The sequence below is a fragment of the Pyxicephalus adspersus genome, chromosome 9 (genome assembly GCF_032062135.1).
Source record: "Pyxicephalus adspersus chromosome 9, UCB_Pads_2.0, whole genome shotgun sequence".
Lineage (NCBI taxonomy): Eukaryota > Metazoa > Chordata > Amphibia > Anura > Pyxicephalidae > Pyxicephalus > Pyxicephalus adspersus.
In genome coordinates this window covers 3,908,393-3,931,393 of record NC_092866.1, presented here as the reverse complement: position 1 = coordinate 3,931,393, position 23,001 = coordinate 3,908,393, and the positions used below count along the sequence as shown (strand labels likewise).

Sequence of the window (23,001 nt, the reverse complement as noted above, 5' to 3'; positions counted from 1 at the left end):
AGAGGCATGCAGCAGATGGGGGTGATTGTCCTCTGTCCAGGGCAGGAGGGTGACCGGTGCTGGTGACACAGGCATTGTGGAAGGAAGTCATGTCCTCAGCTGCAGAGAAGGATGCTCCTGCCTCCTCCTCATCCTCCTCCTCATCCTCCTCCTCCTCTCCATCACACACAGGATGCCGGCTCTGCCATTGCATGTGGCTGACAAGTCTTCATCCCCTTGTCTGACAACAGGGCCAGCTGATGTGGAGCCTCTCCCCTCCTGCACCCCCCTGGCCGGCTGACCCCAGCCACCGCCACCCGTCACCATGTCACCATGGACTGCCAAGCTGGACTTCCTCCACCACATCTCCGTCCTTTGCTTCGGTGAGTCTCTTCCCATCCTTGGCTTCGCCTCCCCTTCCTTTGTATCGCATTCACCCTCTATATAATATTGCAATTCTGGATAATTTCCCATTGCAGGTGACCAACGTCTGGAACGCACCTTTCACTGACCGATCGCAGGTCTGACGTGTTGCTAGGGCTTTATTACCCCCGACCTATCGCATTCCTGGAAGCGCAGTAACCAATAGCGATCAGGATCCTGGTAGAGTGTCAGCTCTTGGGATCAGGGCCAGTGTTACATTGTTTCTTTAACCCACTTGCTCTTGTTAAATTGTATCGTGTGTTTTAGGTTGCATTGTATGCATCGCTTCCTATGACCCTCAGATCAAAAAATTCAAAAATATTAGTCTACCCAGGCTTCTGCACTTTGCACACGGCTTCGGTGAATAAAGCAGATTCTTGGTGAATAAAAGCAGGAATCAGAGCTTAGTGGACAACAGAAAGGGTTAAAATGCTTCCAAAAGGGAAGCTGGTTTGCCCCATGCAGCTGGCTGCTTTTGAGGATGTGGTCGCAGCTAGCCCAGCACTGACAGGGGTTAATCACTATGATCTCATCGCGCTCGGGGCTCCAGGCTGGTTTGGTGGCTCCTGCAATGCCCTGAGCTCTCTGTGAAGCCTTTCAAAAATTTGGATTTCAATTTTTCCCCCATGGCATAGTTAAGGTGTTACAATCCTTGTGAATTTTTTGGCTTTTTTAATTGTTTGTCTCAATGCAATAAATGTGGGAAAAGGGGAAAAATTAGGGGGCCCTGGCAGGTTACCCCCTGACCCTTGAGACCAACCGTCTCCTTTGTACCCCTCATAGTTAGCAGCAAAAGGGAGAAAATATTTAAAGTAGATGTAAACCCTTTTGTATGGTAAACAATGGCTTTTTTCATCCTTTGTTCCATTTCAGTGCTGCCAATCTCCTGCAGCCTCCCTGCGGCCACTTCCTGTCTGCATGCACCCCAGCCATGGCCGTGTAGCATTTCTCAGGACTGTCGGTGACAATAGTGGTCCATGGCTACGTCACGTGCATTCAGGCTTCATAGGAAGCCCATGTGACTGGGTGACAACGTGGGAGCGCAATGGGGAAACAGGGACAGAGCGTTGTCACCATTAGCTGGAAGTGGCTGAACAAAAACCACCAATGGCAGGATCACCAGGGGTTGTCTTAACAAAAGCTGCAGATTTAAATTTGTGGAAATATCCAAGGTTATAAATGGGTTTTGTGATTCAGAAGGGGGGGGGGGGGGGAAGGGGTAAATTTGTCCCCAAGTGAGCTTGCAACCACTTTTTGCCACTTTATTCATACACACACTTGGCTTGGATTGGGTGGAAGCCATTTAACCTACCTGTATGTTATTTTATTTGTGGGGGAAAACTGTGGCTCCTGGGAACCCCCCACACGCAGATTGTTTATTTAGCAGAAACTGCACCCATAACCCGGTGCTGCAGATTGAGTGCACATAGACACCTTCCTGCCCCATACATGGGGTCACCAATGTGATGAGGGTGATACAGGTTCTCTTTTTCGTGGCCACACATCCAAAATGCCAGGCCCCCGCAGATCTTTTTGGGTACTCCCCTTGCAAAGGATTGGCTGTCTGTGATAAGTCCCTCCCACCAGGTCACACAGGCAGGTTAGGAGTTTAGTGAACTCTCAGGAGGCTGGAGGGCAGATTAAGGGAAGGCTGGTGGGCAGATTTAGGGAAGGGAAGGCTGGAGGGTAGATATATTGAAGGGTAGAATGGAGGGCAGAATAAGGGAAGGCTGGAGGGCGGATTTAGGGAATGAAAGGCTGGAGGGTTGATATATTGAAGGGGAGGCTGGAGGGCAGATTAAGGTAAGGGAAGGCTGGAGGGCAGGTTTAGGGAAGGGAAGGCTGGAGGATTGATATATTGAAGGGGAGGGTGGAGAGAAGATTAGGGAAGGGAAGACTGGAGGGTGGATATATTGAAGGGTAGAGTGGAGGGCAGAATAGGGGAAGGCTGGAGGGCAGATTAAGGGAATGAAAGGCTGAAGGATAGATATATTGAAGGGAAGACTGGAGGGTAGATATATTGAAGAGGAGACTGGAGGGACGATTAAGGGAAGGGGAGGCTGGAGGGTATTTGGTGTTACTTGGCCAGGGAGGGGTGACACAATACCCCGGAGAATTGCGCTGTGCTACGCCACGGACTGTAGGTTGCTCCACACTCTTCGTGTTTCATCCTGCATGGCACCCCATAACAAGGTGTAAAAATATCAGGAACCGTGACAACATGGTGACACAATGCTCTCCTAATAACAGGGCAACATCTGGGGTTGCATGTACAATGGATACAGATATCTGATGACAGGTCCTCTTTAAGGCCTGATGTGTAGCTGCAGGTTCAATAAATCGCATGGAGGAACCATCAGAAATATTGGGGTTTAGCCTTCTCAGGGGTATTTGCCTCCTCTGCCCATTCCTCACACCGGCCCTGCCCACCAGCGGTGTCACCGATAATACCCCGGCATCATGAGCTGGCCTGGTTCTGCCCCCCGATGGGCAATCTGGTGATTTTCTATGTTTTCTGGATATTTGTATCTTTCCCTCTCTGCACATCTGAGCTGCAGGAATCCCAGGTGAATTCTAGGAGTCAGAGCTGATTCACTTTCATCTTCACCCAACTGCTTGCTACCAGCTCTGGAGGGACTCATTTACTAAAGATACACCGCTTGCATCATATTCTGAGGAAAGGAGCGCCATGTCTCTTCTTCTCTTTTCATTTTCTTTTCCTGCTTTGTGCTCATCTTCTCTTTTTTTTCTGGTATTTATATTCTTCTCCCCCCCCCCCCCCCCAGGCTGCCCTCTCTCCCTTTCTGCCCTCCTCCCAACCCCTTTCCTCTCTTTTCCTAATCTTCCCCCCTCTGTCCATCTCTACTCTCTATTTATCCCCTCTCCCTACTTTGCTTTCTTCTCCTCTGGCCTCCTTCTATCTCCTCAGCTTGTAGTCTCTCCTCTCCATCGCCCTCCAACTATCTCCACTCACCTCCTCTTCTATTCTCTCTTTCCTCCTCCCTGTCTTCTCTTCTTACCCCTCTTCTCATCCCCTTCGTCCCTCTATCTTGCTTGCCCCCCCTCTACTCATCTCTTCATATATTTACCCCCTCCCTATTCTTTGTACACTTTCCTAATCTGTACTCTTCTCCTCTTTTCTGTCTATGCTGCTCTTCTCTCCTCCATCCCTGTTTTCTCTCCCTTAGCTTTCTTTCTCTCACTTCTTTTCACTATTCTCCTCTTCTCTGCTCTTTTCCTATTTTCACTTCTCTTTATTTTTTTCCTTTTCTATTCACACATCTTTTTCTTTCTTTTATTTTCTCTCCTTTCCCTTTCTTTTCTCACTTTTCTTCCTTGTTCTTTCCCTTATTCTGGTTTTCTCCTAATTTCTTTACTCTCCTCTTCTTGTTTCTCTCTTCACCCCTACTTTCTCCTCTCTCCTCCTCTGATCTATCTTCTCTCCTCTCCTTACTCCTCTACAATTCTCTAGTCTCTCTCTTCACCCCTATTCTCTCTTCTCCTCTCCTCTGATCACTCTTATCACCCCTTTCCTCTCCTCTATTCTCTCCCCTCTCCCCTTCTGATCTCTTTCCTCTCCCCTATTCTCTTTTCTCCCCCCTCTGATCACTCTTCTCACCCCTATTCTCTCCTCTCCCTTCCTCTGATCACCCTTATTACCTATATTTTCTCTTCTCTTCCCCTCTGATCTTATTCTTCTCCCCCATTCTCTCTTCTCTCCCCCTGTTATCTCTTTCCTCTCCCCTATTCTCTCCTCTAGCCTCCTCCAATCTCTTACCTCTCCCCCATTCTCTCTTCTCCCCTCTTCTGATCACTCTTATCACTTCTGTTCTCTATCCTCTCCCCCTCCTATCTCTTTTTTCTTCCCTATGCTCTCTTCTCCTCTGATCACACTTATCACCTCTATTCTCTCTTCTCTCTCCCTCTTATCTCTTTCTTCTCCCCTCCTCTTCCTTCTCTCCTCTCATCACCACCACCTTCCCCCCTGGCTCTCCATAAGTACAAAGAGTTTTGCCACCCATCCTCCTATCCAGATGCCATCTATCCATGGAGAAATATCAGGCAGTGTCTCCTTAATGAAAATATTAGTAATCGAACACTAATACCCAACCGCTTCCGCACTTCCTGCATGGACACTTAACAGGATTACAGCCCAATTCCCCTCCATTTATTCCAAACCCTCTCTGCAATTTCTGTTAATAACAGACCTCAGAGGGATTGTGGGAACCTAAAGTGGACCTGTCATCCGATCTATTATATTAAGTCCATGAATGCTAAGTAGTGTGTCAATGTATTTATTACCTTTCACAGAGATAACAATTCTTCCCCTGATAATGGCTCCATCTGCTTTTGTTCTCCCAAAGGACAGCACTTTCTCTATTCAGCCATCAGTCCCCATCTGATCCCTGGACTGAGATTCTGCCACAGAGATGACACTTGAGAAGTTTATTGATTGTGGCTGACAGTGCAGGGAAACTCTTTTTTGTATAAAAATGGTTGAATATCTGAAACAAATAATAGAAGGAGGTATTTTCAGTGGAAAATTATCCAAAAAAAACTATTTTTAAAGAGATTTGGTTGTTTGCCATATGGTTTGCAGTATATGAGCAGGGGCTCCCTCTAGTGGTTATTTCTATATTAGCCAATGCCTCCGCATCCTTGCTGAAAAATGAATAGCAATGGATGAAAATCTTGGATTAGATTATTTCTCATTGGAGAGAGTTCCCTTTCTGTCCTGGAGCCAGAAAAAGAAATTACAGTTGTCATTGGAACTAATTTCCCTATTGATTAACTTATTTCTTGTTCTCTCTAAAATTATTGATTTCCTATTATTCTCACCTGTCTGTCTCACTAACAATAGTTTACCATACAAACAGAGAGGGTGAATGTGCCCAACGGGACCCACACAGGGGTTCTAAGCCTTCCTCATCCAAATGATGATCTTATTGCTCCAAAAGTCCCAACCATAGTGCTCAGGGACGAAGGCGCTTGCATGCCACGGATCCTCTTTTATTGTTTCTTTATCAGTTTGATGTTTTATACGGATGTATATTGATTATTTTCATGTATTGATGGATTTGGTGTCATGGCACCAACAATTGTTAGCACAAAAGGTCTGTAACCAATTTTGGAAATGATAAGCAATCTGCTCATGCCAACCGATTTACCTGAACCCCTATAAAAGTCAGAATCTATTATTATATATTATATAACTAAGGGTAGTTTGTCCAAATTTGCTATAAGCAGCTTAATAATCAAAATCAAGAGTTTGAGGTATCGATGACATAAAAAATTTTGCCAAAATTTTTTGAGTTATCCCTATTGCTGAGATGGCATTGCCCCGGCACCTGGACCAGCATGGCACACACCTGTTGCAATCCTTCTGTTAATATTAGGCCGATCCTCTCAGTTCCTTTCTTGGTGACACCATTACAGGTGCTGCCAGCCATGAAGAAGGATTTGGATCAGCTTTCCTGTAGTCACGTGGGGCTGGGAACTCCATATCCAGGAGGCGATTGGCAAACGTCGCCTTATTGGCAGGAGACTAAAGTCAATATTGAGACGGCTTATCTGTGCTTGCGGCTCCGTCCTGAAATAAAATATAAATGATTTTTATCCCATTGCCTGAGAAGGATCCGGTGCTGGTGGACAATGCCAATGTTTGTTTCAGATTTAGAGATCTGTCAGGTCTTAAGCTACGTACACACTTCCAATTATTATCGTTGGAAAACGAACGACGAACGATCCTGCACGATATCTACGAACGATTGTATAGCACCGATCCTGCACATAGAGGTAACGACACGATCGTTCGTAGATATTGTACACACAATAGATACGATCGTTTGAACGATAGAGGAACTATGTGCACGACAGGAAAGTGAACGAACATTCGTTCATTATGCATGCTCAGCCCATGGACGATCAACGAACGACCGTACACACGAACGATGTTCAACGATCGTCGTCCAATCCGATCCGCCGGTCCGGTCGTTCGTTTCCAACGAGTTTCCTCGTTCGTCGGCTTCGTTGGTTACTTTTTTACGAACGATTTTTTGCCCAATCGATCGTTCGTCGTTCGATTGGAACGATAAAAATTGGAAGTGTGTACGCACCTTTAGTATCCTTGCAAAGGTAGCAGTGATATCATCTGTACCTGTGCAGAGAGCAGAGCTGTGGGAGGGGCCAAACAGCCCCACCCAGTGCAGGCTGCCTGCAGGAAACTACAGGAGGGGGCGGTGACAAGACCAATCACACTGCACAAGTAGAGAGAGCAGCAGTGACCGGTCTTTATTACAGGAAGCAAAGTGTCACACTTTCTGGAAGAAATACACCATACACACCAAGTAGAAACTGTGCTTAGACTAGATTTACAACATCTCGCCATCAGCTGCAAGCGATAGTCCATTTTTTAAATATTTCATAAACTGAATCCTCCACTTGTAAATGACACAAATTTATCCTCTTATATCATTGGTCCTAATACTTCACAGAGATTATTATCTGTGGCATATGGCGTTTGGGCGGTTGAAGGGAGTTTGGCCAATGTGACCTGTGCTAATCTTCTGCAGAACTGATTATTTAATGCAATGATAAACCCCAAAGAGACATCTTTGTGTCCTTGGGGTGAAACATTGCTACAAACTGATCAAAAGTGATAAAAAGTCTAATATATTTATGTAGTGAATAAAATCAAAAAAAGTTAGAATGTCTCTCAGATTTTTATTGTTATTTGTATCTCTATCCCACCTGGGTCCCTTACTGAGTCCCTTATCTCATTCACTTCCTGTACGTGTGACACCGGGACAATAAAATAAGAAGTAACCGAGGAAGGAAATATGAATAATCCAATTATAGTTCTTTTGTGTTGCTGAAATTGACGTGTTATTATGTGTTATAGATAACTATAGCATTAAGCTGCCACATCCACATTAAAGTTTATACAATGTTTATTTCCTAATTAGTTATTGGACTTTCAACGCATCAAAACATCATTAGTCATCATATAATTCTAAAAAAATGGTTTATTTCAAGATTTAAGAACCAAAGATAGGAGATATGAATCTACAAGTTTTACAAATATAATAAAGATGTTATTAAAATTGTCCCAAGTTATCAGTTCTCAACGCGTTTCACAAAAAAAACCACAGCTTTCTCAGGAGACCAAATGTTCATGGATCCCACCACATTTACTCTCTGCCCATCTCTCTCTAAATAGATAGATAGATAGATAGATAGATGGATAGATAGATAGATGGATAGATAGATAGATAGATAGATAGATAGATAGATAGATAGATAGATAGATGGATAGATAGATAGATGGATAGATAGATAGATAGATGGATAGAGGGATAGATAGATAGATAGATAGATAGATAGATAGATAGATAGATAGATAGATAGATAGATAGATAGATAGATAGAGGGATAGATAGATGATAGATAGATAGATAGATAGATAGATAGATAGATAGAGGGATAGATAGACAGATAGTTATGCTGTAATGGTGATTATTGCTAGGACAGGTAATAATTGGATTAATAGAAATAAAGAAGTAACAATCTGGAGGTTATAGTAAATAATATATATTGTATCGGTCTCTTATCTCAGTACATGGGTGGGGTGAATAATTTTGGGAATGGAGATTTGTATTTTTGCATAGGTGAACAATCACACAATATTTGGGACTATTTGCTCGGTGGGTTGAATGTCAGAGCAGCAGGTTTTCAATTTTCTTGTTTTTCTTCTCCTTTTATCATTTTTATCTATTTCATGATCTCTGAAACTTTAATAAATAACACAAAAGTATCGCCATTACAAATCTTCTAATTTCCTGTCTGCAGAATAACAATATACATTAATAATAACCTGTGCGTCTCTCTTCTAGTTAACGCTCTGTCCCCGGGATGGGTGGACACCGCTTTCCCCTTTACAGGTGAGATTCTTTACATGTGTGTGTTTTTTATGTCTTATATTATTATTACAGCAGAAAACATACCGGCACTCTGCAACCCAGGTATTCCACACCTAAAGTAGAGCTGAAGTTTTGCTGTCAAAATCTGGGATCAGGCCGGAAGGGACAGGTGATGTCACTTCACCTGTGAGATATCTTACCTGTCTGATCACTGTCCTAAGCATGCGCCGATCAGCATAGGATACCAGGTTACCCGGTACATCCTGGCTTCCCCTGCGGATGTTGGGACTAAATGAATCCTGCATGGCAGCTCGGCCATGGATGAACGTTGTCAGCTCTTGCAATGGGATGGAGACAGGTGAGTGCAATTAAAAAATTGCATCCAGGCAGGTAAGATTATTTTACTATGTTCATGATTTATATAGACTGTTAATGACCAGCTACCAGACTGCATGTATCATCATTAGTAAAATGTATTGCCCTGAAGAAGGAGATGTTGCTCATGGAATGTGTCGGCAAGCTCCATCTGATAACATTTTGGACGTGAACAGTAAAGCACCACCTCCGATACAATGATTCTGTGATTCTTCTAATGGCATTTCCATGAGAATATTAGTTCAATTGGGTTGGAGACATAAGAAGCTCTTCTGAAAAGCCCAGCAAAGCAGGTTATTGCAGAAAGAACATTACCTGTCCCCTCTGCAATAAAGGACCTGCCTGATAAAAGTTTTATACACTTTTGGGTTTAAAATGGACCTGAAATAAAATTAAAGATTTGGTATGTTATAGGGAACATCTTGAAGGTGCCTAGTCATCTACCTATGGCCTCGAGTGGGCTTCCTGGTATGTGAGGGTGCCTAGGCACTCCTATATGGATTTAAAAGTCCTGTGCACACATTAGCAAGTGGCACCCTGCTGCGTTCTTTATAGTGGGAATCTTTACTTGGCCATTTATTGATTCACCAAGACGTATTGATGAACAGCATCAGGGGACCACTGATCACGATTGTTCATAATCTAAGCTCTGCTGGATTTAGGAGATCTGGAGTGAGGTTTGGTGTGTTGCTCGTTGTTCTCCTTGCTGGAGGATCTGATATGAGGAGGTAAATCCCGGTCTCTACCAAGGTGGCAGCTTCTCAATGGAGACACAGAACAAAGCATGGTAAACCAGTAATTGGGACAGATTAGCTGCAATGAGGGCACAGGTAATATTATTGACCAATCCTCCGCCTTTACCTGAGTTTTTGGGTTACAGCTTCCAGAGTTCAGACCTCCACCGCTGGAAGAATACTAAAAGCTTTGCTGGGCTTTTCAGAAGAGCTTCTTATGTTTCCAACCCAACTGAACTAATATTCACATGAAAATGTCATTGGAAGAATCACAGAAACATTGTATCGGAGGTGGTGCTTTACTGTTCACATCCAGATGGAGCTTGCCGACACATTCCATGAGCAACATCTCCTTCTTCAGGGCAATACATTTTACTAATGATGATACATGCAGTCTGGTAGCTGGTCATTTACAGTCTATATAAATCATGAACATAGTAAAAAAATGAATATATGAAAACAGACAACATGTGACAACAAGTCAAAAATGATTTTATATTAAAGTTGCAACACTGCGAGGCAATGTATACAGAGAGGACATTCACTATTGGGTAAATCAACCACTATTCTTTTATTATTTGTATTTTGAGTTATAAATATATATATATATATGTGCACTGTGGAGTGTGGAATTGTTGTCATGTTATGTCGGTTGTCTCTGCAGCTGCATGCAGCGGTAAACTGGAACAGCACACTGAGAGGAGAGGGGTGATCTACAGCCCGGCGTGGCCCCTGAACTACCCCCCTACCATGAACTGCAGCTGGTACATCCAGGGAGATCACGGGGACGTCATCACAATAAGGTAATAAACCAATAAAAAGCCATTGCATTAAAGGGGCCTGATTACTAAAACTCTCCAAACCTGGAGAGAATACACTTTCATCAGTGAAGCTGGGTGATCCAGCAAACCTGAAATGGATCTGCTCTAGGATTTTAAACATTTGCTAGCAAATATCAAATGACTTCATTCCAGGTTTGCTGGATCACCCAGCTCCACTGATGAAAGTGTGTATTCTCCAGCCTTGGAGAGCTTCAATAAATCAGCCCCATTCTTAGAAATTGGTATTTAAACCTGTACCTTCAAATATGTCCTAAATCACCATAGGAGGATAGTGGTCACTGGCAAAGATTAATTTCAAACAGCAGACATTCAAAGTGCACAAATCTGCCATGGAGCATGTGAACGGGTTGCCCAGTGGTGCACGCACCATAATGCATTGTACATGTGGCACTGTAGGTCAATTAGCAATGTGCATTGGGTTACAAGCATTGCTGCTCATTGTGGTACCATGCATGCATTGCTGCTCATTGTGGTACCATGCATGCATTGCTGCTCATTGTGGTACCATGCATGCATTGCTGCCCATTGTGGTACCATGCATGCATGCACTGCACAGATGTATTGCACTTTATCCTGATGACCAATGCCAATGCAGCACAAGAAATCCCAAAAGTGTAAGTTGTCAGAACAAGAATAAAGATGTCTTGACATGGGAACACTTGTTTATGGTGACCCTTTGAAGAGAGTGAATGCAGTAACATACTTGGTGCCGCACTATACTGCATGCATCCCAATGGGATTGGTGTGATTGAACCCTATAGACGTGAGGATGTATAGGGGGGGGGGGGGGGTGAGAGGAGTCACAAGGCTCCCTGTAGCTCAGCTATCATGAATCTATTCATCTTCTATTCATCTAATAATGTTGAGGTGAATGGTTGTTCCATTTGTATTGATGCATAATCTATTTTTTCATTCTGTAGCTTCAAGAATTTTGACCTTCAGGACTCTCACAAGTGCTCCGTGGACTGGCTCCTGATTGGCCCGTCTTCAAGGCGAGAAGAATACAAAGTGTGTGGCTCCGTCATGCCTCCAGCCTTCACCTCCTCCCGGGACCACGTTTGGATATTCTTCCACTCGGACGCCTCAAGTTCCGGGCAGTCCCAGGGGTTTCGGCTGTCCTACATCCGGGGTATGAGAAAACTGTAAAGCGGAATGTTAGCAGCCAATCAGAGCACAGTTATTTTTTATAGTGGTGGTTAGAGACTGCTGCTGCGTGACCTCTGACTATATGCAGAAGGTGAATGTTGGATTATCCTGCAGGTGAAAAGCTAGGATAAATACATACTGAGCCATGTGTTATGTTACTAGGATTTGTGTATTTCTTTCAGATTTCAGTGCAGTGTGACACATTGCCTCTGTGCAGGAACTTCCTGTAATAAAGACCGATCACTGCTGCTTCCACTCCTTGTGTAGAGAGACTGGTCTTGTCTCCGCCCCTTCCTGCACTTTCCTATTGGAAGCCTGTGGAGGGCGGGTCTTTTAGGCCCCACCCACAGCTCTCTTCTCTGCACAGAATATGTACAGCACAGTGATGTCACTGCTGCTTTTACAAGATAATATCAAGGTTTTTAAAAGCATTTGATACAAAATGAATTTATATCCTATGTAGCTATTGCCAAAAATTTTTAGCAATGTGCATGAACACAGGTTTTATTTATGAATTACATTAACATATTGGTCAAAGGAGGGCAGAATCAAGGACAGGCATACTAGATGCAGATTAAACTTCTTCAATGATGCAATAATATATTTATGTGTACTCAATGAGAATACTCTTCCTCTATTATTGTGGTTTCATGTTGCTGGAATAATAAGACAGATAAAGTTCTAATTTACTCTATAAGAACCATTCTTGTGAAACAGAAACACTCCCCATCTGCTGCACTCACGGCCTCGCCGGGACTTTTCTCCTCTTTCCCGTTATGTCCATTTAGCCATTGCTGGCAGCGGAGCTGATGGAGCTGAAGCTGGAAGTGAATATCTAAAGTGCAATCTGATAGAATGCAGACTACAGCCAGCAATTACCGGAGCTCAGCTCATGACATCTTAGCACATTACAGAGGGCTGGGTATGATCCCCCCCATGTGTACTATGCAATAATTTTCACATATATCATACTGGTCAACAATAAAGGGCCACAACTCCAAAAATAGTAATAAAAATTAGCAGCCTAATAATGAATGAAAAAAATGCTGCTGTAGTAAAAAAAATATTTTTTTACTACAGCACTTGCCTTTAATTTGAAACCCCCTTGCCGTACTTCTTTTCTGCCACAAGATGTCATCAGTTTTCCATGTTGATTTATGGCCAACACCACTTTATATACTACTCCTGCAGGGGGTGCAATCTGATTTGCCCTCTTGCCAGATTCAATTAAGCCCTAGCAACAAGGGTAGACTTAGGGAAGTGCAAAGTGTGCCATTGCATGTGGGCCTTTCACCTTCTTCCGGTGGCTAAATGAGTTTAGGTGGGGGGATGCCCAAATCAGTCCTGCACAGGGGCCCTTTGTTGACTACGTCCGCCACTGCCTAGCAGGATGACATTCAGTTTGCATTACTTCTGTAACCGATTGACATTTTTTTATATTATGTTTTTAGCCTTTTAGCCTTTATCATGTTTTTTGAGTTGATTCTCTTCAGCCTCGTTTAGCCTTTTCCTATCTACATAAAGTTGCATTGCCCTACATCGGCTTCCTGACATTGGCAACACCAAACCATACTTTGCAATGTGTTGTCATCAGGGAAACATGTGACTAGGTGACAACGCAGGAGCTCAGTTAGGAGACAGTGGCAGAGCGTTGTCACCCTATAACAAGAAGTGCCTGAACAACAGAGCAGGATCACCAGGGATTATATGTGAGGAGTTAGATCAGGCGAAAATTGATTAAGGTGAATTTATATTTTTCCCAAATTCCTAAAACTTTTTTTTTTTCCAAAACAGGTAAAATGGGACTGAGCTCCTGCCCGTCAGATGAATTCCTGTGTGGGAATGGCAAATGCATTCCGAACTCCTGGAAATGTAACGCCATGGATGAATGCGGAGATAACTCAGATGAACGTAACTGCACGCCGCCATCTACGGAGATCCGCACCAGCCTCTGCCCCCCAGGGACCTTCCCTTGTAATGCGGCCCACTCCACACAGTGCATGTCCAACGAGCTACGCTGCAACTCCGTGAAGGACTGCATCAGCGGTGCCGACGAGGAGAATTGCCCGGAGCTGACGTGTGGCGGAAAGCTCAGCAATTTCTACGGCTCCTTCGCCTCGCCGGATTACTTTAGGGTCGACCACGGGCGCTCAGAGTTGCAATGTACGTGGTACGTGGACACGGAGGATAACCGGCATGTCATCCTGCAAATGGACCTTCAACTGGGGTACAGTGACTTTGTGAAAGTGTATGAGGGAATCGGGGAGAGGAGCGACAAACTCCTCCAAACTCTTTCTTTCCGTAACAACCGGCACACGGTCAGTGCCGAATCTGCCAACGGCCAGCTGACGCTGACATACCACGCACGCTCGAAGAGCATGGGTCACGGGTTTAATGCCACTTATCAAGTTAAAGGTTACTGCCTCCCCTGGGAACATCCGTGTGGAATGGACGATATATGCTACTCGGACAGCCAGAACTGCGACGGGTGGTGGCACTGCCCGAACGGCAAAGACGAGGAGAACTGCCCAGCCTGCCAAAGCAACGAGTACCCCTGTGAGGGCGGGAGCGGATTGTGCTACTCCTACATGGACCGCTGCAATAACCAAAAAAACTGCCCAGATGGCTCGGATGAGAAGAACTGTTTCACGTGCCAGCCTGGCAACTTCCACTGCGGCACCAACTTGTGCATCTTCGAGACCTGGCGCTGCGATGGGCAGGAGGACTGCCAGGATGGAAGCGACGAACAGAACTGTTTGGTCATCGTGCCGCGGAAGGTTATCACGGCGGCGTTGATTGGCAGCTTGGTGTGTGGACTGCTGCTGGTGGTGGCCCTCGGGTGCGCGTTCAAGCTGTACTCATTAAGAAGCCGGGAATACAGGTGAGCTGACGTCTGTGCCTTCCTTACCTGGTTGGCACCTGAACATCAAATCAATGTCAGGTTCCAAAACTATGGTCATGGATTTAACCTCCCTCTAGAAGTTGGGTCCATTTTCTGGACCTGGCTCATCCCCGTTCAGTGGGGTTGAGGTCAGGGCTCAGTGCAGGCCCATAGTGCTCTAGGGATCCCATGTTGTCCTGCTGGCCAATACAAAAAGTTATATGAAATCCTGCTGTCTACAGAACACGAAGTAAGAGGAAATCTTCCAATAATATTCACCTGTTCTGGTGACAACTATATAAGAGGGGATTCAGATTTGCACATCCCATTCCAAAATCATGAATTTGGCTTCCTTTGGGTCCATTTGTGTGGTCCGGTACTGATGTTGGATGAGAAGACTGGGCTCTCTTTTGACATTCCAATTCAACCCTAATGTGTTTATTAGGGTTACCTTTGAGGCTCTGATGTTGGATGAGAAGACTGGGCTCTCTTTTGACATTCCAATTCAACCCTAATGTGTTTATTAGGGTTACCTTTGAGGCTCTGATGTTGGATGAGAAGACTGGGCTCTCTTTTGACATTCCAATTCAACCCAAAGATAATCAGTGGGGTTGAGTTTAGGGTTCAGTGCAAGCCCATAGTGCTCTAGGGATCCTGTGTCATCCAGAAAGTTATAAGGAATCTCCAATGAGATTAATTGTACAGCACTACGTAATATCATGGTGCTATATAAATCCTGTTTAATACGAATCTAATCTAATAAATCTAATCTAATCTACTATCTAAGAGGGTATTCAGATGGGCAAGATTTTCTCTGACTTCTTAGCTTCTTAACTCGTCATAGCTTCAGGGGAAGAAGTAATGTAAATTCTCAATGGGAACACTCCAGCATGGGGTCCGTCTCTTCCATGAAGTCACTCACCTTTGTGCTCTGAGTGAGGTAAGTGGCAGCTGGCAGCAGACCTAAGGCTGGAGGGGCAATATACCTTCAACCCCCCGCTGTACGACTCCGCGTGGGTGGAACTGGAGGAGTAGGCGGAATACAGGAGGGGAAGCTTCCATCGGGAAAGGGACGGTAAGAGGTCAGGATGGCCCGGGGCCCCCCCACAGCTACAGGGGTTTCTCCGGTGATTACACCAGTGAATTACCCGCTGTGTTACTACTGGAAGAGGACTTATGGGCACCACACTTTTGGGGAAGAGTTTTATAGTGGCCGATATGGAACTGCTATGTACAATGTTTCCATGGATTAAAAACCCTTCTGCTACTTAGATTTCCAGGTATTGGCAGGGCGGACGCTTCTGTTCTAGCCCTAATGGCCCATGTTGGGGAGCAGGAGGGGCTATGGTCAGGATAGGAGAGTCTCTTATATTTACATTAAGTGAAAATATTTGTTCTGTGTCTGAATAGAACTGTTTTACCTCAACATATAACCAATTATTTCCTCCTTAGGGCTTTCGAAACTCAGATGACCCGCTTGGAGGCGGAGTTTGTAAGACGTGAGGCTCCTCCCTCCTACGGGCAGCTTATTGCTCAGGGGCTTATCCCGCCTGTTGAGGACTTTCCAGCTTTTAGTGATTCTCAAGTAAGTAAATTATCTGCAGATTAAATGATCTATCTATCCCTCTATCTATCTATCTGTCTATCTATCTATCTATCTATCTATCTATCTATCTATCTATCTATCTATCTATCTATCTATCTATCTATCTATCTATCTATCTATCCCTCTATCTATCTATCTATCCCTCCATCCATCCATCCATCCATCCATCCATCCGGCATGCCTAAAAATCACCAGCCAATGGGATTGCTCCCTGGAGAACTTTATTATTAGGGTAAATGTTTGGAATCCCCTCCATTGGCTGTATGGAAGCCCTCTGATTGGCCTCCACATGATCAGGCAAACAATCAATCAATGTTCAGTTGATATATTGATCAAACATCATTTAGAAATGAGTTTTCAGGGTTTTTAATAAATCTATTTAACATATCGACCAGAATATGGAAGTCTTGACCTCTGGCCAATTCTGCATAGAATGTTGAAGAGACAGAACAGAGACAGATGAGCCGTGTCCCTATTGCTAGATATTCTTTTATTTCCTATTCTGCAACTTGAACAGGTAATGAGAAAAATAAATTCCTATTATGAATAAAAAATGAATGAATATATATCATATATTATATAAAAAAATATAGAAATGAAACAAATAAAAACCTTTGTCTTGGGTTGGGTTGGTAAAAGTTTGATTTATATTTCGGTAGCTTTGTTCTTTCTATTTTCATTTTCAGGCAGGAATAAATTTTGCAATGATAAAGAATCTTAATTTTCTCTATTTTTAGGTCTCCATGTTGCAGAATATTCGCACGGCGATGAGGCGTCAGATGAGGCGGCACTCGTCCCGAAGGGCTTCTTCCAGGAGACGTTTGGGTCGGCTATGGAACAGATTATTCCATCGTCCTCGGGTCAGAGGTCAAATCCCCCTCCTGACCTCGTCGCTGCTTTCCCGATATGGTGACGCGGATGTCGAGAGGGGTGAAGAAAACTGCTGGAGCCCATCGACGCCTCCCGAAAGGCTCGACACGCACACGCAAACCGGCGGCCAAGATGGAGAAAGTCCGGGCTCAGCGCACCAACTGGGGGCCACCGATAGGCTACCTGTAAATTTAGTTCAGCAGGTGCGCTTGGAACAGAGCGAATCAGAAGGGTCCACCACCCGTTCGTACGCCGATATCAGCAACGGTTACTTGAATCGAGCCATAAGGGAAGACACGGGGGATCGGACGCGGCCTGGTCCCTCGGACACGTTTTTCTTGGTGCCTGTACCGGAAAGGACTACTGCCGGTCCCGGCGCCGCATCTCATAGCCATCGACCCAACAAAAAACACTTTAAATTGCCTTTGAAGTACTCAGACAGCTCAGCGAATGTCCAGATTCAGGGGAACGAACCGCCATGCTGCTGCGCGGCTTCTTGCCAGGACGAGCCTTTGGGCGTACATGTGACTTGCCACCCGCCGACCCCGCCAGCCTCTCACCCGCTGTCGGAGGGCAGCTTGAGTGATGATGAGTCTTTACTTACATTCTGATGACATTTTCCTCCATTGAGCCTTCTTTATGTTATACAGCGGTGCCAACCGCAACTGGGACGTGCCAAGTGCAATAACCCAAAGCAACCAATCAGCTTTTGAGGTGCTGCTGCTTAAAGAACTTTTTTTTCTAGTTTTGAATAGAGTAGAGAACAGTTGAAGCTGAACTCCGGGATAAGCAAATATTTATATATAAGCCAGATGAATTCTTTCTTTTGTGTATTTCTTCAGGTTTTGTGCAGTAATTCAATGTGAATCTTTCCCTCTGTGCAGGAACTTCCTGTAATACAGACCAGTCACTGCAGCGGGCTTTCATTGTGCAGAATGTCTGGTCTTGTCTCCGCCCCTCCTATAATTTCCTGCAGGCAGCCTGTAGTGGGTGGAGCTGATAGGCCCCTCCCACAGCTCTGCTCTTAGCACAAGCTACCTAAAGTGACAATATCATAAATAACTTTACATTTGTTGGCTACAAAGTTGATTTATATCCTTTGTGGTATTGATAAAAACTTTTTCATGAAAGTTCTTGGAGTTCAGCTTTTTAAATGATTTTTAATGTCCAGGTAATGGTCCTGCAGGATATATCAGGACTATATAATTATTTCAGGTTGTGTGAACATTTATTTATTACATTGTCGTGTATTCTAGGAGGTTTATTTTTAAATGATTCTCTTGTCAATTCATCCATAATATTAATTTATTCAGATAGAATTTCCTATTGTGACAGCTGTGCACTTTGACAAGTGGCCACTAGGTGGCAGAACGAGTCATTATTTTAATAGGCCCTTTGTCTGCCCATGTGTATTTACTACAGGCCCTCCAAGCATGCCCATGAAAAAAATGACCATAATGCAGATATCCTGTAGGTGTGGGTGGCAAGAGAATGGCATTCTGTGGGTGTTCTAAATCTTTGCTCATAGAAAAAAATGTGCACATGCAAAAAACAATATATTCAAGGCATGCAAATGATGCATGCAATGTATAAGGGTGGACAGGGTCTTAGGAAGGGTGTTGAAGAGACTGATTGGTTGCCAAGGGTTCCAGCACTTCCCAGAGCCCATCACACTTTGGCTAAGCCCAATTGTGTCAACTTATTTTGGAAAAAAGACTTTACTCGTTATTCGGATTTTTTTATTCTGCTATTGAGGCCATACCCATGCAGAGTCCGGCCTGGGTCCTGCTGTCATGACAGGTCAACTTGGAAGCCCAGTGTGCAACAAAACATTTTAATACATCTAGAATATATTTCTGGGGTTTGAAATCAACGCATTTTACAAAATAGGTTCCTCCATAACACTATGTTAAGGAAAAGCAGCCAATCAGAGTCCAGGATCTGACACCCCAATATTAGTGCCTGGCCCCCTCGGTTGCTCAAGGGTTATTAACAGGAGAGCTTTGCTGTAAGGGAAGCATGCAGGAGCAAAGAATCAGCAGCCTCAGACTTATTTATTAAAAACAAAAAGCAAAAATCAGACAACCCAGATCAGTCAAAAGAATAATTAGCGATTAAACTTTTTTTTATTGTGCTGAAATGTGATTGGTTGCTCTGGGTTTCTATGTGTTGCCCCTTCTCCATTTATTGGTTATTTCTGTGCTGCCCAATTAATTCAGCCTGCTTGAATCAGAATAATTTATTTATTGCACCAGTGTGAGCCTGATGAGACTTGTAGTTCATGTCTATAGTGACCTTTGCACATCTATGGATGACGAGGTTGATGAAAGTTTGGAATATAAAAAAATTAAAATGTCATTCAGGTTTCAAATTGCTTTTTATGTCCCTGCTGGGGAGATTTGTCTTCTCACTTGTCACTGTGCAGGGAAGTGTTATAATTGGTTTTGGTCTTTGATATAATTTTATATATTTTTGTATTTTGTCATGCTTGAGAAATCCTAAAAATGCTGCTTTTATCCTTAATCCGGACCCCACATCTTCCTCCAATGGGCATTTTATTGATAAGGTCCAATGATGACTGACATTAATCATTAGCAAATTGGCAAGTTTACTAGAAATTGTCCTGGTTGCTCCTTATCTGATGAATTATTTTATAAAGAGTATCTGTCACTGTCACAAAAAGGCAACTTCATGTTGAATAGTGGCTGGTATCAGTTGGGGACTGGGGTATTAAATTCTGCCATTATAGGTCCAGATGGTGGCGCCACTCTTCCCTAATTGATTCTCCATACTGATCCATGGATGGTGTATCCAATGTTGAGCGAGTGATACTTTTGTGGATGGAGGGGGTTGGGCTTTGGCCCCATTGGAGATATAAGGAACCTGCAGGTGACCCTGCCCATTAGCAAAGAAGGGGTTGTCACCACTCAAAAGCCCCATTCATAATGCCAATGCTTGGGGGGCAAGGTGCTGGCATGGTATGGACCCCATTCATGTCTCCACTGACCCAAAGAAACTGGCTTACTGGCCCATTATTGGTCATAGTGGGGAGGTCCAAGAGCTGGAACTGTCCAGACAATAATATTTTTTCATGTTGAGGTCACCAGTGTGAGACTGGGGTCTATGGGTGGGTTATTCTACCAAATGGGGTCTACCCAAAACTGTGCAATGGAGTTGTCCTCTAATTGTGAGAGATTGGCAATCCAAGCAGTTTACAGGCCATCCTTTTTTTTTAGTTTAACTCCTGTACTGTGAAAGGTACCCTTTAATTACAGGACAATGCATTACATTCTTTGTGTATTGGTACCCTGAGCAGGAAATTGCTTTATATCCTCATACCATTGGGTTTGTTTAGCAATATTGAGGAAACTGTGATGGATTTTTGTAAGGATCCTCAGTAACCAATCACATTTAATCTTTTTTTCCTTATCCATTTATAAGGATTTTTGAATTTTCCAACTCATTGGCCCATTTTGCATGGTAGAATAAAAAAACTGGGGGTCCAAATTTTCTCTAAAATCCCACTGATCAATAGACTTGGAGTCTTAACAGACTAACAGGGGCATTACCCACAGCAGCCAATCGGGGACTTCCTTATATTTTCTGATATGTGGCAGAATTCTTACAGCTGGAAGCTGATTGGTTGGTGAGGACAATGCGAGTGGACAATATTGATTACTTGCAATCTATGTTTAGATCTCACTTGTTACAATGTGGGGAGATTTGTAAAATGTGGGATATTAGGAAACCATGAACTGGAGGCACTAGTTACCCCCCCCCCTTTCACCCAGGCAATTTCACAAATGGGCACAGCTTCCTGCCATCAGTCCTTAAAGGGTGGCACCACCATGATACATAGGGTGAGATAAGACTGTAGGGATCTGGGCAGTTCTCAGGATGACCCCATGGGGTTACCGCCATAGACTGGCACATTTTGGATCGATTGGGGTGAATAAAGGACAGTACTGGGCATGCTGTGAATATGGACCACATGCACAGCCAACTCATTCCGGGCTTCATCAGCCCCCTTCTTCAGGGCTTGGGAAAAATTGATATAAAAGATACAATAGTGATAATGTTACAGGACAACCTGGGCACTGTTTAGGCACAAGTCGCCCTGTACCATGATAGTTACCCATGCCAGGATAAGGTCCTTTGGCAAAGATGCCATAATGCATGGAACGGAGTGCCACTGATTACACAAAGAAAGTCACCATCTACCAGTGTAATCTGCAGGACTGAGCTGCCAATTGTGGTGAGGTAACATCACTCCCTGCACAATGGTGCCCATAGCCGGCACCTTTTCTGCCTTGGCCCAGCCCAAGTCTTTTTTCTTAGCTCCAAAGAAATTGAAATGTTAATCCCTGAAATGCATTGGTTGATTTAACTGCTCACAGACTGGCACCTTTCCTTTGCACCCCAACTTCCCCAAATCACCCAAAGAACTCGTTCATTGATGCCCAGAATAGATCAACCAGTATGCTGCCGATATGTAGGTGTCATTTTGAATTGGTACCTTTTGTTTCATGGCTTTTCCAGCCAAAGCCTTAGGAAGTCCTGCACAGTTGCATCAATTGTGCCCAATTGGAAATGATCCAATTTTACATATATTGAATGATATATGACGTATTAATTTCTCTCTACATGGGCATGAACATTGGCAGACATAGCATACTGCGGACCCCTGTGCAGAACCAACTTAGAAACCCCCCACTAAGCAGACTTGGGGCCCCTATGGATGCCCCTTGTGGCTGAGTGGGGTATGGGATCCTTGCACCTCCCTATATCTGCCCCTGAACATGCCAAACCAAATCTGATACTACCCTGAGCAGAGACCCATAGGAAAACACCCCACCTTTGCACAGGAGATGGTGATGGATACTATTTACGAGCTTTCACCTCCTTGTCGTACCATATCATCATTTTTTATTTTTTTATTTTTTATACTAAAGGCGGAATAGCAGAATCAATAGGTCGGTGCAAGTCCTAGTTCCTGTCTATAATGCATTGACATTTCTCAGCCCTGAAATCTTGTAAGCGATTCATGCAATCTGTAAATTTTTACAATAATGTAGCCCAGTTTTAAAAGAATAAATTATTTTTGTCCTACCTCATCCTTGTTATGCTGTTTGCTTGAAATAGGAAGCTCAAAAACCTCAAAACGTCCCACTTCAGGGGGAGTATTTAAAAATGATTTGCCTGTCAGTCTTGCTGAGATTCGATCGATTTTTCATGAGAAAATCCCAATTTAATGTACAGCAATGCACAATATGTTGGCGCTATATAAATCCTGTTTAATATTATATTTTAATATTAGTATTATTACTATTATTATTAATAATAATAATAATAATAATAATAATAATATAATAGAAGATAACTCATTTACTATTGTGACTTGTGCACTTTCAATAATTGGCCACTAGGTGGCAGACTGCGCCTACCTTTATTATGCATTGCAATATGTGCACCACATAGGGATTGGAATGGCTGTGCATGAAAATACAGCAGAATTGATGGGTGAAAATGTAGAAATATACCCCAAAGTTGTTCAATTCAACCGTTTTTTTTTTGTATGTAAATGTGGTTGGCCAAAAATCTTACCAATATGTGCCAATGTTTTTCATTTCTAGGTTTAATCATATAGGTACATGGGGCACAACCATTGTGCACTGGTATCCCAGCATGCTTTTTGGTAAGTGTTTCAGTGATGGTGCAATTACCTTCATGCCCTACAAGTATGTTAGATCTAATGTCGATGGGCACTTCCATTGGAACAGTTGAGAGGCTGCACTTGACCTTCCTTGCATTGCTATCCAATTAACGCAGTCAGCAAAGCGGCCTTTCTGTATATTCTGTATGGACGTGGCTGCATTTGACAAGAATGCTCGCTGACATGGGCTGAACATGCTTGAGAGGTAAAGGCATTGCCAACACAGAGGGCCTGGGTATCAATGAGTCCGGTGCTGCGACTATTCACCTTTGACAGGGTAAGGCTACAGCCCAGGGCAATTTTCAGGCATCATACAATGAGCATCTGATGCATGATCTATTCAGGATAAAATGACAGGTTCTCTTGTAAGGGCATCAGAAAATACAGGGAGTATGGAGACCATGTGACCTTCCCCCCAGGATTCAGAGCTTAGACATAAGTGACCAATCCCCAGCTCAGAACACTATCATGTGATGAGGGGAGGAGTTTGCAGCAATGCCATGTGACTGGAGC

At 43.8% G+C, this 23,001-nt stretch overlaps 1 protein-coding gene across 1 annotated transcript; it reads left to right on the top strand.

Moving 5' to 3' along the window:
* On the top strand, window positions 1-21,889 carry LRP3 (LDL receptor related protein 3). The gene is made up of 7 exons (XM_072422100.1): window positions 1-362; window positions 8,295-8,342; window positions 10,095-10,233; window positions 11,193-11,401; window positions 13,213-14,299; window positions 15,752-15,884; window positions 16,643-21,889. Exons 1-7 carry the CDS (start codon window positions 305-307, stop codon window positions 17,384-17,386), a joined length of 2,418 nt encoding a protein of 805 aa, XP_072278201.1. The 5' UTR covers window positions 1-304; the 3' UTR covers window positions 17,387-21,889.
* Window positions 21,890-23,001: the final 1,112 nt, after the last annotated feature.